The 18,304-nt window shown below is 36.6% G+C and overlaps 1 protein-coding gene across 1 annotated transcript in view; it reads left to right on the top strand.

Annotated features, from left to right (window-relative positions):
• Nucleotides 1–495: 495 nt before the first annotated feature.
• The window catches only part of PDE1 (phosphodiesterase 1), a gene marked incomplete at its 5' end in the record, with an annotated part of 54,592 nt that continues 36,783 nt past the window's right edge, over nucleotides 496–18,304 (top strand). The window contains 5 exon segments of the mRNA NM_001098448.1: nucleotides 496–524; nucleotides 7,579–7,654; nucleotides 8,852–9,128; nucleotides 14,619–14,804; nucleotides 15,452–15,518. Of these exon segments, the coding sequence (NP_001091918.1) occupies nucleotides 7,579–7,654; nucleotides 8,852–9,128; nucleotides 14,619–14,804; nucleotides 15,452–15,518 (606 nt within the window).

The following is an 18,304-nucleotide window of genomic DNA, read 5'->3' as shown; positions in this document are numbered from 1 at the left end:
TAATCTCGCCCTATCCGTGCTCGCGCATGTGTAATCGACCCACGCGTAGACAAACACGAGTAGTGCAGTAAATGAGTAGAGGTGTGAGGAAACAGATAGAAGGGCATGATGTGAAGAACCCTTTTGGTCTCTCCGGGGCCACTACATCCATTATATTAGCCGAATGTGAGGAGGAGTTCTTAGGGTTCAAGATGCTGGCATATGTTAAGAAATGTTTCTGTGTTCGTGCACATGTGTTTATGGGAAATTGGGAATGACTGTATTCCGCAGTGGAGTGATTTAGTTTAAGATGTGTTATAGATTTTGGAAAATGAATACCTCTATTGATGTCAGTAACACGAAAATGTAACAAATGTGTCTTAAATAAATGGATACAAGGATAAGCATCAATATAGAATACCAGAGCTCAACATGCTTAGGTTTTTTAATCTTTCACTTAACACATTGCTTACGGGACACGGGTGTTCCTTGAATCAAGCCTGTAAGTATTATAGAATTCAGTAATCGGTGTGGTTAGACGGTCGTGAGGACCCTATGTTATGTGAAATAAATGTGTGACCGTTTGTGGAAACGTACATGCAGCATAAAACAGTCCATATGCACATATATCTTAAAGGGGCACTTTCCCGCCAGTGTAGTTATCGGAACATGCCATCTGCGTGAGAGCCGTATTCTGTTTGCGTCGATAGGCAGCTATAGCGCCGTCCGCCAGCGCGTTCGTATTTTGAGCGCCCTCTGGAATACGGGGAACATGCCCCTTTAATACGTAAACCAGCTATCTTCATAAGATATGAACGTAGACCTAGTTTAAGGCCGTAGAGCTACCCTCAGCATCACAGAGTGATAAAGGATGAAATCCGACCAGGGATTATGGTTCTGGTCTAACAAGCAGGATGATGAGGTGTAAAGTGTAGAGGAAAGGTTATCTACACATTCACTTGCGAGGAGGTATACCCTAAGGGCGGAGGTGTCGGAAATATTGTAAGGCCATCGAATAGATTGAAAAAAATCGAGGTCTGTTTTGAAGCAGACGTCGTTTACCCTTTCTAACTCTCCTAGAAAGCATATGTGATTTATTGAAAAGTAGTCCATATCCGATATGCATTCCTTATTCATGGTTGAGAATATAAATTATTAAATTAAAAGGCATGATATTTCTCTTATTGAAATTTGAAGATGTGCTTGTTTTGTATCTATTCTTTGATTACAAATATGACTTGCAGCTAATATGAATATTTATCTACGATAACTTCTTTACTGATATCATAATATTCATAATTTTTTACAATTCCCATCTTGTGAACCACATATTATTTCGAAGACGTGATATGTAAACAATTTCGTCATCTGTTGGATGAATCTTGAAATGCAATTTATACTGTCAAATTCATTGTGGGTGAAATGTCTGACAGGTTCCAAGGTTATTACTTTATATCTCAGTATACGGATGTCACACCGCGGGGTTTCAGTCACACTTCAGAGATGGGTCAACATTGACCACCGTCATTGACCAGCTCTCCGGACATGGTATTACACTGTCATGCAATATTATAGAGCAAAATTTCAAAGCTCAATAGCCTGGTATTCAACACCGTACCTTTTGACACAGTACGCCTAATTTACCCTAGGGTCAGCTCAGATTAACTTTAGCACTGACGCGTTAGGCGTGTTTACTACGCTGAGGGACATACACACACTCACACACACACACACACACACTCACCACACACACGCGCACTGCTATCACACACGCACGCACACAAAATATCTCCACGGTTGTTCGCATACTGTATTGACTAACCAGGGAAAGAAATCCTATACTTTTCCACGCTCACTCTCTCAGCTGCCAAACTTTCTAAATTCATAAATCCAGATTGTTAATGCCCAGGTAGAAAAAAAATGCAATCTGGAGGAGATTGGAAAGGCAATTATTGGATTTTTTTTCACATTCAGGTTGTGAAAGCATGATGAAGGAGACACACGTTTATAAGAAAAACCAGATGAAACAGCATTTAATAACTCTGCTCCATCCAGCCAATGGCTCCGTCATATCACTTGCCATAGGTCAATCGATATCAGCCCTCTTCTTTTCTAAAAAGTAGCAACACTTTGACAAGGATGACAAAATTATAATATTTGAGATGGCATGGGAACAAAACTATAATATCATTACAATTCGTATTTATACCTTCAAAAGAGTGTCATACTTAATTTCTATAAAGCACAAATTGTAAAGTGTTAACTATTTGAAATCGACTTTTTGTAAATTAGATATAATGAAAAAATGTACCTTTACCCCCTACGTGTGAAAGGAATACGCTGAAAATTCTCTATTCGTTTTCTCATTCGACTTTTCCTGGGGAAATTGATGCATTTAATATAGGTTAAATTGAATTATGGTCTATTAGATTATAATTGTTCAGTTAGGCTTGCATTCAAATTGGACTTCACGCATATAATTGTTCCAATTTAAGGTTTGTTATGGTTATTAATCGGTCTATTGAACATCGGTCTGAGAATTAATTAATTCTTTCGTTTTACAAAAGTACGAGACTTAAACTTGTTTTAGAATTCACATGCTCATTTTCTTAGAAATTATAGGAAATTGCTAGATTACATTGGAACGGAGAACGTAATTTTGTATACTGTTGAACTCAATTCAAGACAAAATAAAACTACTATTTTACAATTCATTTAGACATATCTTACTTTTGATATTACATTATAATTCGAATGTTCACACACTATTTTTTATCTTTGAATTCATCCATGCTTTCTATAATTCATGAGGTAGGATAGAGGTGCTTTTACTTTAGGGCAAAACCTGTTTTGAAGTCGTCGTTCTCTCTCATATATGAACAAGACGTTTAAAGTGAGTTTTATTATGTTAGATTTTCTTCATTAGATTATTCTATTTACCAGACACTGTTTGATTTGCACGTGAAAGGTATAAGTGCGAAAAAAAGCATGATAATATTTTTACGAAATGTTATGCAAGTATAGATTGCATGAAAATTATATAAATTGTGAAGTCTAAGGAAATTGTGTTTTTGATCCCTCTGAAGACGGACAAGATTAGTGACTGACAATCCAAAATGCAACAACAACATTTGTTAAAACCCGGATGGTGCCTCGACGAAGCAATTGAAGAAGTATCCGTTGAGCGACCATCTGTGATATTATCTCGTTTGAAGAGCGTTAAAAGGAGACAAGAACCTTTTCCTTCCGATCGAGTCAACAGCTCTCTCCAATTTCATCACATGAGCTGTTCTCTGCTTCACGCTTGTCGTCTCCGTCGTCCGTGCCGAGTAGAATTGGGATTATCTACTCATTCTAGCAAAAAATCCTTCATGATTACTCGATGATTACTCTTGTCATCAACTTGCACTCATCGCAGAGACTTCGGCACTTATTAAAGGCTGGACTTTGGTGTGTCTCGGCCATCCATGTCATGCATAATGCGTGGTGTTCTCTTGAAATCATACCTTGGGCATGCCATCAACATATTTTAATCGGTTCTTTACGACTTATCATGTGGATACAATGTCAGGATACTTACTTCTGGGATATATGGTCTTAGTTACAATATGATGTGAAATTTCTATTTCTAATTTCTTCTATTTTCTCCGACCTCTACCCGCCTACCCCAAATGTATTTTTTAATGGAGCAACATTCATGGCAGGCATCTGTATGTTGTACGCATATGTTTTAAGTTGTTTATTTTAAACATATATGTAATCTTCTTCATTCAATATTCCTAGGAAATACTTAGCGTCGCTGTAATGTGTAGTATTAGTATTTGTTGTTGATATAACGAGTATGTGTGTGTGTGTTTTATTTTTGTAGGAGAATATCTTTCAGCGGTTTTTTTTTTTTTTTAAACAACGTAGGATCTGAAAATATATAAATGTAGTCACATTATTCGCTTTGTCCCTTGTGATTTCGAAACTATTAAATATTATAGCAACTACTGTTGAATTATGCTCCTTACGGTAACGTAGGATGCTCTTTGTATTTCTGTTTGCATAGTACTTTATGTGTATACCTTTCATGTCTAATATTTACACCAAACATCAATGAAAGAAATCCTCGAAGTGAGAGCGCATTCGACCTAGTTCTCATGATGCATTAAAAACTGTGTGATTTTTATATATTATTATATTTTGTATTATTGAACGAATCGGCAATATAAATGTCATTCAATATGACAGTAATGTCTGCCATATACGGTTAATGATTTTGCCAAGGCAGAATTACTTCACTCGTATAATATATATGTATATAGAGAGAGAGAGAGTGAGAGAGAGCATCTTCTATGGTGATAAAAGGAAATATTAAATTCTTGGTAGATGTGCGGTAACTTGAATTTGATGAGTGTGTCAATTTTATATGATTTTTTGTGAAGTGATTACTTAGGTGCTGATAATTATATTGTGATATGCGCTCTGACAGGCAAGTGTGTTGTACAAGAACCCTTTAAATTATGATTGATTATAATGTAACCATAAACTTCTGAACATAAAGAATCGCATGGCTTTCTTGTTTTTCATAACCATTCATGGGAAACAATTTCCTTAAACAGATGTCACTGACTTTATTCTTGATGTGCTGTAGTTATGCCATGAAACCCTTTGTGATGATATTTGACATGATACGTTATGACTCAATTTAATCAAGAAAAAGATATGAAATATTTGTCTAACTATATATATAATAAGTATAATAGATAAGAATAAAAGTTATTATTATCATCATTGTTAGAATCATGGCTTTCGAATTCATTGCTAACGAGCAAAATGTGGCACGATTGTACTTCTATTCTTAGAATGCTTGCATTTTTTAGTTAGATCAAGAGAGTGTTATCTTACTGTACTGTTTGATAAGTGTATGATTTCAAACCTTCGTATGCTGCATTTTGTTATGGAAAGATAATGGTGCAACTTCAATGCCTATTATTCCAGTGAGATTTGAGCTCACTTCTAAGCCTGAGCCAGGGGAAAACCTCATTACTCTTTTCCCCGTAGCCTATCATACTTTCAGTCCCAGGCAAGAAAAAAACGTCGAACCGTATAACCCGCGTAAATATCATAATAAGTGCGCCAAGAAACGAGACACGTGATGGACTGACGTCATTGACGTATACGCACAGGCCCCCGGGCTATTTGGCGGGGGGCACATGGAGGGAACAGATGCAGTTGCTCCAAGATTGAAATAATATGGCTGCTGGTATGTTTTTTATTCATAGATCGTAACACTGCATGCGTCGTATATAAATCTACATTCGTGATCAGTCGCCATGGACCGTCAAACTCGTATCAATGCGTTCTGTCTCCTGGAGATAGGTCCTTATAACCTCGTAGAATTACTATAATATATAAAACCGATGATTTTTTTCCTCTTCTATCGAGAGTTGAATATCATTCCATTGCGTCTTTTAAGTGAAAGTGACTCTGTGTAAATAGGCAATTCTGAGTGTCCTATATAACACATCATCGCGAATAAATTGGAAAGTAGGAGAGCGTTATTATGCATAATGCCAGAGGCAAAACTGTCGATGGCAGGATCACCTCCACATGAGAAAGGCTTTTGTTATATGGGCTCTCGTTTTGTATATTATCACTTCCAATGGCGCCTTGATGAATGTATTGACATGCATATGAGTATATCTGCAAGGCAATATTTATTGTTCCATTCAGTTGATCAGTATTGACGTGGAAAATTACTCCACACTTGACGCATGCCTGCTTGTGACAAATGTAAAACGTCTCCCGATATTTTGTAGATAAACTTTACGAAATATTAAGACGATTGAGGAAAATGTCGAAAATGTTGTAATTATATTTGGCGTGAACATTACAATATATAAGACAGGTGTGACATGTTTTCACGTATACGAAACTATACGATCATAATTATATCTATTTTTGTCTGCCTTTATTCAAGAGCGATGTAATACAGTGGAAAGTTAATATAATGTTTACAATACTTTAAAGTCATGCAGCTGTTTCTGGTTTAATTCTGTCTCGATCTACACTTTTTAAAGTCATGGGTAGAGTAACAAAGAAATTTAGATTTGTAAAGACATGTTGGGTTTTGATGTTGGAAATGGAGTGCGTTCCCTGAACCCTCCATCCCCTTCTCTTTCTCTCTCTCTCTCTCTCTCTCTCTTTCTCTCTCTCTCTCTCTCTCTTTCTTTCTCTCTCTCTCTTTCTTTTCTCTCTATCTCTCTCTCTTTCTCTCTCTTTCTATCTCTCTCTCTTTCTTTTTTTTTTCTCTCTCTCTCTCTTTCTTTTTTCCCTCTCTCTTTTTATTTCTCTTTCTCTTTCTCTCCTTCCCTCCCTCCCTCTCTCTCTATCTCATCCCCACGCTCGTATGCCCCGGAGAGATTCATCAGTGACAAATGCAAGCCAAATGGATCAATATGTGATATCTCCCCATGTCTCATGCTGGCGATGCGAGGTATCTTCGAACAGGTGTTTTCCCGGGTACCTTCATTGTGGTTGCCGCGCTGAAATCAATGACACTAATGCAAAACACATACACACCCCATACATGGGCTAGGCCGGCATGACACCGAATGCCCAACACCGACAGGTAGTCCATTCTTAACTTTGCGACACACTGAATGTTCACGGTTAGCTAACGTTGAGTTCTGGTAATGGGATTTCATTTCGAGAGATATTCGTCCCACGTTAGTTCAAAATTGCATTATCCTTTAAAACATCCTTGATTTAGCTCATGCTGCAATAATAATTATAAACCTTTGGTCATATATGATGAATCCAATGACTTTCACAAGCCGATCGCATGTCTAATTATCAAGATATTATGATTGAAAATCGAAATCAAATTTTGCGTTTTCCTAACGGTTCTCGTAACACTGCAGTCTATTGGGTAAAATGAGTATGGTAAAACCGGTCACTCAAAGATTTTTTAAGGCACTAAATGATCATTCTGAAGCGCAATTTTTTAGGGCTTCAATATTACACCATATCACAGACACTGACAACACGTAGGGCCATGCATCTCAGATTTAACATTGTTAAACGATGCCTTTAAGTAGTAGATCGGTTGTTTGGATAAAAAATAGATACCATCGAAGGTCACAATAATGACCAGGACCACCCATCCCTAATTTTAGTGGTGCAAGTTCTGTATTTTCCGTTTTGAAACAATGCTAAATTGTTGGCGAAAAGTTCGATTGAATTGGGCATTGACCTGATCATCCTCGTAATTCTTTACCAAGTTAAAAAAGCGACAGTAATAATAATGGATTTTTGTAAAGCGTTCATGTCTGTCAGACTTGACACTCCTGGCGGTCCACAAGTATAATTTGTTATGCAATGAGATTATTCATTTTATTAAGTATTTTACTCCTTCACATGGAATACGTATTTTGGTTTTGTCTTCATATTTTGTTGATGTACCGTATAAAAAGGTTGTCACCGATTTTCAGCACTGTATACGTTACCCATCGTTGTTTACAACCATTTTGGTGTTTTTCAGCGTTACCATACCACAGAGATTGTCTCACCGTTTATTTAATCTCTTCCACCTCTTATTTTCTTTTTTCTCCAGTTGCCAATCCACCGAACAATGCAAATGCAAATAAGGAAAGCCCTGGCAGTCCTAGAGCGAGAGTGGAGGGAAAAAGTGAGTACATTTTTATATTTCTACTTTTACAAATCATGCAAATCTGCATTTTCAAATTTTCCCTACAATCAGCTTAGACAAGTTAACCATGTTTGTAACTCGCATCTTCATACCCTTTCACACATTTAATTAGAGCAAACCCGGGTGAAGTGAACATATGCCCCAAATCGTCAACTGGTCTTATTTTTTAAATATTTTTTAAATTTTTGATCTGGAAAACTGATTTGCTATATGAATTTATTTCAAGACGTAGCCAGAAATCGATTACTAAACACTGACATTGATAATCTTTGTTTAACGTTACCACCGTATCATAATGCTACCATGTTTTGAGCGTTGATCAAGGCCAGCGTTAGTTCACCTGTAGTGCATGTATTATTATGACGTAAACCTTTTGAAAACGTATTAAAAGAGTGGAAGCTGCAGTTTATTGCTTCCTTTTAATATTTGATCAAAGTTGACTGTGCTTCATAAAGTTTATAATCAAGTTATTCAGCAATATATATAAAGTTTTTGAAAGCAGACGCTGTGACTCTTTATAATAAAAGCAGACTTAAGTTAAACTTGATTAATCCATTAGTTCAACTATCAGTTGGATAGCTGACAATTTTGTTAATTAAAAAATGTTGAGCTGAAAATTTATCTCTACATATGGAAAGAGGTCCTATGAGTTTCAGTTTTCCCTTTGGGGTAAAAGTATGCCCGTCAGATGTTTTTAGTTTGCTGATAATTTGAGTGTTTATTGGTTATTGTGAATTGTGAATTATGAATTGCCCACAAGGCTCTGAAATGTTTTGTTAAAGTAAGTATACAATCACTTGGAAGATTTGTCATTTACTATTATATCCCCAAACCCATCCCCCCCCCAAAAAAAAAATACGAATATGAACTCTAATCTGGAACGATAGAAACAATTTTAGGGTTCACCTGCACTCTTTAAGGTAAACACTTGCTCGTCTAACGGTTCCTGCTGCATCGTTCTCGTACAGGGTGCAGATTTTCACCTTTAATCTTAAATTTGTACCCCTTATTGTAAGGTGCTGCTATTGTACATTGGGGTGCAGATTTGTTCCTTTATTTTCGGAATGTGTTTAGCACATTTATGAAATTAGCAATTACAGCAGTTCTAAAAATTATCTTAGCAATAAAATGTACGATTCGTCCTTTGGTTTCGTTTCTCTACCTCGCCAAATGCAGAAATGGAGTATAGGATAATAAAAAAGACAGACACAAAACGGAGATTGAGGCGGCAAGAATCACAATCGATGGACGAAGAGTCCCTAGCTAGCATTGATCTTGAAGTCAGCGAGTCCATGCCCCCTGCCACCTCGCCACAAGGGGCCGTCCTAGCTGCCTTACGCCTGCGCAGTCTGGTCTTAAGGTTAGAGAGGGAGGAGATATCGAAGAAGTACCTCAAAGAGAACTTGGAGTATGCAGCCTCTGTCCTAGATACCCTCAAGCAAGATGAAGCAAGGTAAACAACATCAAAAACTTCTTCTGAATGTTTACACATCTTTTTGTTTCAAGGTATTCGAGTTCTTTGAATAAACTGTCCCAAAACTGTCCATGGACGTTATGCAATCCATGGGTAAACGCGATTTGTTTAAGGTTTGTTTCCTAATTCTATGGTAGAACTGGGAACGCACAACGATGCACTTACCTTTCTTGAAAATGAAAATGACGTCAGTCAGGTATTTACCATCTTCTGTTAGCTTTTGGATCATTTATCACTTGAAGAAATAAAGGAGCATAACCAATTGATGCAAAGGAGTGTGGAATTTACCCACCCCTCTTTCCCTATGCCAACCTTTCTCTATTACATTTCTACCCACTCCTGATCTCTCTGTATTACCCCTCTACAAACTACCGACCTCTGCCTATTAGCCCCTCTACCCACCACTTATTACCGCTATACGTATTCCTGGCGTCTCTCTATTACCCTTTTACTCCCTTACCAACTGCTAACCCCTTTATATTACCCTTCATCGCTTGCTTCTTTGTAGTTTGAAGGCTTTCTTGACATTATGCCTTACCCCTCGCCTTTTCTCTGCTCTCTATGGCGACACCCCTCACACGCACCCCGGTTCGCGTTACAGAAGCAATCATGGTAGGTGCCAACACATTCTCCATATCCCTAATGAAAGATGGCGGTGATAATTTCAGATTGTTGCAAAAACAAGTGTTCATAGAAATCTTCTCTTTGGCAGGCTAATCAGTGTAAAATGTCCATGTCCGATAGGAAAGAGTAAAGAACGTGTACAACAAAAGCACGGGTAATATATTGCCATCGCCCTTTGAAAAACCATTAGATTGGATTTATAGGTAAACACATAAATTTCTCTTGGACTATGCTTTTGGGACTTTGTTTGTTTTAGCCATGCCAGACAAATTTGAAATGTATACTCTACGATGTGTATATAAAGAGAGGGACGTACGTCATAAAAATGCCACACCTGGTTAATCCTGCTCTTATTCATACACACAACATAAACGTTCATCAATTTTGCTATGTATCAGCTTAGAATGTTTGAAAATGTCTGGTTATAAAGTCTTTGATTGTGTACGACTTAGTGATGTTTAATGTCAACAGAGTTCCAAAGATGGAAATATGCCTCATAAATCTACTTATTCTAAAATATAGATCTTTCCAATATTCATACCACAATCGACAATCATAAATTTCAGTTACCTTTTAATTTATTGGACGCTACAGCTTATTATACAGATGTGAGGTCCCCTATTTTGCCGTCTCCGTATTTTTTTACTAGATCTTTTGATTAAATTACCGTGTTACTTATTCCAATTTACGAATTTGGTATTGATCTATAAATCCTAACATTAGAAAAAGCAGTCGATAGTGACGTCATTAAATACTCAATATCTTTGACTACGTAATTGCTGTAAAACTAGGTTCTGTATCCTTCCTATAATTTCTGTAAATCGTATATAAGAACCTTCTACTGAATAAGTTATAATCATATAATCTCCTCCTGCCCAGTGCTATACATTCATATATGTAGTTATTTATGATTTGAACGACTAAGCACAGACATTTGCCTGGCCATTTTGCGTCTCGAATTCTCCCAGCTGCGATGAATTATTCAGTAGCATCTTAAACGACGCAATTGTTAGCATAGCCCTCGGCAAGGCCTACTTATGGCAAGTTCTACACTTGGGACCATGGGGTGAACGAATGGGCAGAGGCTAGGCGTGTATTCAATGCAAGCTGCTCAATTATTGAAAGGTGCACACCCTAGGAAGTGGATACAAGATTCGAATGATGAAAAAGACATCTTCTTATACTTTGGGGGATTTGTTTGTAAATACTCTCTTTGCTTTTAAAAGGGACGGATGGAAAAGAAAAAGAAACAGGCCGGGCACAAACAAATGGATAAGAATAGATTTCCGAGCATTATTTATCCTTGAAAACTCTGAATTTCTAAAAGTGATGTAATAAATGAGTTGTTGATCAGATTCGTTTTCGAAATTGATCCCTTTGTTTTGTATGATATCATTACATCTAATGGTTAAACATTTGTTAGGATCGTACCAGTTTTAAAACAATATCTTGCAGGCAGTTTCCAGGGACTTAATATGAGATGCACCTTGGCCTTTTTTCTTGAAACTGATCATCAATAACAAGTTACAATATCGATGTTAGAAACTGAAACCATTGCATTTGATTAGCGTTAAGAAGAAAGCAATTATTGAAGAAAAAGCAATTCGATTGATAAAAATGTTAAGGAAACAAGAGCCTTTAGTAATGACTAAATATAACAACCCCATAAAGATATAAACAAGAAGTCGTACATCTAAAAAATCATATTAGGGGGTGAGGCCAATTGGGAACGCACGAAAAGTGCGGTAGGGTGTTACCTGTCGAAACGCTCATCCTTATAAGATTATTGTCCGTATGTTAAAACAAGCAAGGAGGGGAAAGCAAAGTTTAAAAAATAAGGAGAGACTTTCCTTGTCTCTTGTGGATGAATTTTGCTCGTCAATCTATGTTTCTGACTTGTTGTTCCCATGAATTTTAAACGTATATATCTTAAAGAGAGTGCGTTTATTCTGTTTTTCAAAATGAATTACTGGTTTGGGGTTTGTATGAATTTCACTTTTACCAGCTTTTTTGGCTTTATATTTCAATGGGTTCTATAAGTCAATGTAATACGTGTAACTACAACAGTTACCAGCACGCCCGAGACATGGTCCGTGGTATTATACAGCCGAGTAATGTATCTAGAAACTTGTGCATGATATAAACATATACATGTAATTCGCATCTGATTTTGTCGATGACTTAAATTTTAGTCATTATATACAAGCCATATTAGCAGAGATTCTCGAATATTCATATTTTTATCAAAAACGGAAAATAATAGTAATAGCAAAGCTCACTTAATTAGAAATGTGATTGGGATCACATTGTTTACTTCTAAATCAGAAGAAGTTGTTTTTCCGACAGAGGATGTTTTTTCTAAGATTATATGACAACCTTGGATTGGTATGGGTTATATATCAAGCCTTTAGCCAGGGACGTGACGAACCAGGAGCTGTCGTTCCTGTCACCCTACTGATTGGGTTTGCAGTACCCCCTCTGGACTCTTTAAAGGAATGACGTCTTTACCATGGCTGGCTGTCAGGACCAGGCAAATGGGGTGTAGACGTTGAAGTTGGCAATATAATTAAGGACTTAGATCAGGCTCATAATAAGAGTTTTGCTACGTTAAATGTATAAAAAATATTGCTACGAAGAGAATATATTTTAATGCTAAATATATTACTCATTGCGGATGTAGTATTGAAAATAATATCGCTAGTGATATTCGTTTGTCTCACAATGTATAGTCAACAAGGGATCTAAAAGATCCCTAAGAATATATATTCTTAGGGACATTCACATTTTTGACGTTCCTACGCAGACCTCAAATTTATCCTAAGTGTCAAGAGGAAATTAGACGCTAGAAATCATCAAATGGAATATAAAGATTGTATTTTTATAATCAGTGAATCAAAAGGTATTGTCATAGCATTTTTTTTAACGATTTTATTTATTCTTAGAACACTGAATGCAATATATCAATATTTGTTTTAATTGTTGGATGACCAATATATAAAATTATTATAACCTTAATTTTAAGTTTTTTAATTAGTATATCCTTTCTTTCTGTTTAGTTGTTTGAGGTGGGTTTTTTTTTTGCCCTGAATTTGATAATCTGAAGACCCTTCCTGCATTTGTTGTTGCGGTTGTAGCTGGTTCGAATTATTTTTTGTTTGTTTAAGTGTTGTAGGAGAGTCTATTATTACAACGTTATGGCGACGTTAAACCACGAACAAAACCTACTAGATGGAACTCTGTGTGAGATGGAGTTGTTTTCCTATATCATATTGGTCCTTGTATATATGGATACCGCTATGTTATACGCTATAGAAATAGTTGGCCCAAACTACACCCTACTCTCCCGATCTCCAGGAACGTAGGATTCTATATACGTTTTCTTTATTTACCCGTCAATATACCTTCAGGGTCTTGCATGTCATCATCGCTCATTGAATGAGAAACAAAAGGTCGATGTGTACTTCTAATCCTATCAAAAACCCATCCCTTACCCCCGTGACGTCACTAACATGCTTTCCAGCACAGAAATTGGATTATCGGATGTTGCAATGTTTGCTGCTATCATCATCGGGGATGTTGATTAGCAAATTGAATAGGGTGGAAGGAGCAGCGAAGGGCTAAGACGTACGGATAGGATTGGGGGGGGGGGGGGAAGAGGTTCGATGAGTCCAAATTTTATACCAGGTGTCATCTTAGCTCAAGTTATATCTTAGAGACTTTTTGTTATTCATTCTTTTCTCATAGAATATCTATTTTATGCCTATATTCATTTATTACCAGCACCCTTTTATTTATATGTTAAGAAACTGCTGTCACGGCAGCTTCTCTAAAATTGGAAAGATGAGAAACTTAAAGCAAGAATCTTCCGTAAGTGACACAATTTCTTTTGAGGACGGGATCTCCGCCTCTATATTTATACTCTTATACTATTTTTGAAGAGTGTCAGCTATATTTACACATGTGATGCATCCGAGGCATCCCAAAAATATAGAGGTCTTAAAAGGATTCGTGATGAAACTATTTCTCATTTCATCCGTTTATTCCTTCCCAATCAGCACTAAGTCATTCTCATGCTTGCCATCGCTTAAGTTCGTGATATTTTAAAATTATCAGAGAGGTACCAGCAGACGCGTACACAGGGGGGGGGGAGGTTGGGGGGGGGGTTAAACCCCCCTCCTTTGGTATTTTTGTGTGTGTAACCCCCCCATAACCCCCTTACCCCCCCCCCTTTGGATTTTTTTTTATTTATTAAAAAAACACAAATGGCTGACCTAAAAAGGCTGACCTTACCCCCCCCCCCCCCCCCCAACGGAGCAAAATGTCAAATTTACAAATTTCGAGACCAAAAAAAAAAAAAAAAAATGTCCTCTTACCCCCCCCCCCCCCCCCGCTTATTCAGCGGCTGGCTGAGACGTTGCGAAATTTTCGGCCCGATTTATAAATGTTAACCCCCCCCCCCCCCTTGAAATAAATCCTTCGTACGCGCCTGGGTACCAGAGATTCATGATTTAATTTCGGTGTATTGATTTTACTTTCTACGTGTTGTAAAAAACAAAAACAAGGAGGATACATTTATTACATCCCTACCATTTGAGAAGGCACTCGTTCTTTCTCTTCAAATTGTGGAGCGATACAAAGAGGAGTGAGGGGATATATTTACAATTTTGTCTGATTGATCAGTAATGATAATCACGATCGTGATTTTTTGTTAATGCATCACAATAGACAACGGTATGGAAAATCATAAAAATTGGGTGCGGTTTCTTATCGTGATGTACAGTCTTATTTCACAAGGAGTATGTGCATTTACTTACAGTTTATATCCTCTTTTTTTCTCTCTCGCAGTAGATATCATTATCACGAAGAGGAGGACGACCTCTCAGAGGTGACGTCAGATGAGGTACCGGAGCAGGTACGACACTGGTTGACCTCGACGTTCAGTCGGCAGTCGACCAAGTCAAGACTAGGGGATGAGAAACCTCGGTTCAGGAGTATCGTCCAGGCCTTAAGAACGGGACTATTCATAGACCGGTAAGAGATCCTATATAGTTCCATTGTAACGTTCATGATTACAGTAAATTATTGATCATATTTAGAAGAAGCGGTATCATATTTACTCTTTATGCAGACCCTGTACCCCGGCATTGCCAGGTACTATTAAATATTTCCGGGTCGAGGGAGACAAAATAATGATGGACCTCTAGCCTCCACCAATATACCACCAGCCCTCATAATGTTTGTTTGTCTTACTTTACATCTTCGTAAACAACTTTTGTTGCTGATAATAGATATATAGACTCAGATATGTCAAAAGAAAAAGGATAAAGTATAAACTTAGTAGTAAAAGGTACAGGCATGTGAGTTTCTAGAAGTAACAGTAATCATGTGTTTCACGCATTTCGTACTATTTCCTTAACACCTTCTATTTTCTTGATAACACATATGGGCTCAGTTCAACTCAACCAACAACTTGGTTCAATGCTAAATGCGCCTTTAAATTATAATCATCTGACAGCAATGCCAGATAGACTGAGGCAACAGATTTGTTACTTTACCTAATCCCTTAAACCCTCATCTTCTTCGACCTTTCTCACAATTTAACCTTTTTTGCCCTGTCAAAGTCTCCAACTTAACAACCTCGTTCTCTATCAAAAATCCACCTTTTCTTCTCATTTTAGAATGTTCCGGAGAACATCTGCAACAGCGGGAACAGTCTTACCGGCAAAGGTCATTCAAATATTCAAGGTAGGTGTCAACTTTCTTCCCAACTTTGACTAACGGCGTACCGGATATCTTGTATAACCCTGAGATTCGAAAGATTGCCCAAAGCTGAATTTCGTATTCACTTGCCCCACTTTTGCTCTCTTTCTGTCTCTCTTTATCTCATCCCCCCTCCCCATCTCTCTTTCTCCCTCACCCATCATTCTCTCAGTCTTTATAACACACGCATTATTTGCCATGTCTTCTTTTCAGAATAAACTATATAGTTATGTAGGCCGAACATGTTTTTGTTAAACTTTTGCGATCTGGTTAAAGTTCCAATCTTTGGGATAATTTATCACGTTTTATTTGTGCCATCATAATCATATTTGCACCATTGTATGTTCGTGTACCATCATTATCTTAAGTAGGCTATATGATACATCCTTCATTCAAAAGTTTCATCTGTCTCCATCGAATACTACATAGCATCTGGACATAACGAACTTTCAAACATACACACTGAACTCATGTTGTTTTTCATCAATAAATTTGGATACTTTATAGGTATCATCATTTCGTTTTTGAACAGTTATAGCAAAGATGCTATTCCAAAATTTGTAATCGTATTGTCATCATCCTGTATCAGGATACATGTGAATCCCTCTGTTTTTGCATCATATAAATGCTGTCATTTGTTTCCATGCCCCCCTCTCTCTCTCTCTCTCTCTCTCTTGGTCGTTTGTACCGTTACCATTTTTCTCCCCGTCTGCCTCACACATTCACGTGCGAAAGTCGTCAATGTACTGTGATAATGATGCTACGCTCTATTACTCCTAAGATATGAAGGTGTATACCAAATTAACTTCTATCATCCCAGTTTAATGAACTTATCCTTCTCACCAGCGGGTCCATATATTCTTATGCCCTCTATTTATTATTTTATTCCATATTTATGGCGTTCTCATTTTTCAAAATAAGAGTACAGATATTATTGTTATTTCTTTATTGCAACCAAAATTTGGGGTTGGATTTTAAATACAAATAAAAAAAATACAAACAGATAAATAACAATAGTAGAAATAATGTATAAAAAGTCAAAGAAACTTTAGAGTCCGATACATACATATATATATATATATATATATGAATATCAATGTGCTACAATAAAATATTTTACACATAGTCAAATATATTAATGTAAGCTCATTAGTAAAGTATTTCATACTGATTGTATTTGATATAAGAAGTAATCAGGGTAGGCATGTCTTTAAATTGAAAAGTTTATAATGAAATTGACAATGAAAATGTATTTGTTATTCTTAAAAAGGTCACAAATATTACATTCAAAATCGGGTTATGAGATATATCTCTTTTTCTCAATTGGCGCTTACTATTTTAATGTTTATTTATATATGATAGGAAGCCAGATGGATTATTTGCCTTTCTCTGTTTCAGAAGTTGATAGTATAAATACGTCTCTTACACGAAATTCCAGACAGATGCAATACATTATTAATTCACCTCTAAAGTGTTAGGAGCCCCAACAAATTGGATGACAAAATTTGACTTAAATTGTATCATAATGTGAAAGAGGATGTTTTTTTAAGACACATTTCTGCAAGGATTTTCAAAATAAATGTGTTTGAAGTCGAATATTGATGAAAGAAAACAAAATTTAGGTTTTCTGCGTACAACAGAAAACTCAAATTGTGTATTTTGTTTTCTTCAATATTTGTCTTGAAACCAAATTTTGGGAGAAATCTTGGCAGAAGTGTATCTTAAATGACATCCTCTTTCACATTACGATACAAATATGAAATTTTGCCATTAACATTTTTGGCGATTTTGGGGGTCCCCTCAATTTAGAGGGACTTTAATTAAGCACATTCCTTTATTCTATATCATCAACAAGGTTTATATTTTTCACGGTATATATATATATATATATATATATATATATATATATACAAAACCGTGCACCATTCATTTGTATAGTACTTTGTACATTATTTATATCCGTCTTAATTACACATTAATCTCTATAATTATTTTCATACACGCCCTTTTGATCACACTCTCCCTGTTGCTCACTTCATTTTCCTACAATCACTTTTCCCCTGAAAGGGCATGAAATTCCCTCGTTTCCCTATCATTAATTCCCATTTGATCGTGTGTGTGTGTCTCTGTGTGTATGTGTAGTAGTCACCATTACGCGTTCACGATGGCGTTGTTTTTCTGTACCGGCGTGCATTATGCATTTCCATTCCAAAATATACACCCCTGCAGCATTTGTTACCAAAATTAGCCACTAGTTTAGCCACTCAGACCATTTGTGATGAATTCTTTCATCAACAAACCACTTACGCTTGAATTAATTTGCACATGGTATCCGACTTCGTCACATGTCAGTATCGCTTTGGCATTACAATAATAATGTACTCCTCTCTCATGTTCGCGTAATGTATATAACACACACACGCGCGCACGCACCTATCCACCCCACACGCGCACACACCTATTCTCCCCACACATTATGAGCATACAATAACATACAATAATTACGATTGATCATTTTTGTTTTATCGAATACGTAAGGGATTAACATATCCCAATATAGAAATATATTTATATCCTTTTGACGTACTAGGTTAAGGTAATAAATACAAAATATTGATTAATTTGTTGTCATGCAAGAGAAATGTATACACATATATATATTATATACATACTTATTGATTATTGAATTATAGATCAGAGTCGTGTCGTCGTTATCATGGAAATCTATGCTTACCCAATATACCACGATTTTCTACACTAAACTTGAAAAA

The sequence above is a fragment of the Strongylocentrotus purpuratus genome, unplaced genomic scaffold (genome assembly GCF_000002235.5).
Source record: "Strongylocentrotus purpuratus isolate Spur 01 unplaced genomic scaffold, Spur_5.0 spur5_scaffold_7, whole genome shotgun sequence".
Lineage (NCBI taxonomy): Eukaryota > Metazoa > Echinodermata > Echinoidea > Camarodonta > Strongylocentrotidae > Strongylocentrotus > Strongylocentrotus purpuratus.
Note: the sequence above shows the minus strand (reverse complement) of the source record. Positions and strands in the feature narration are given on the sequence as shown.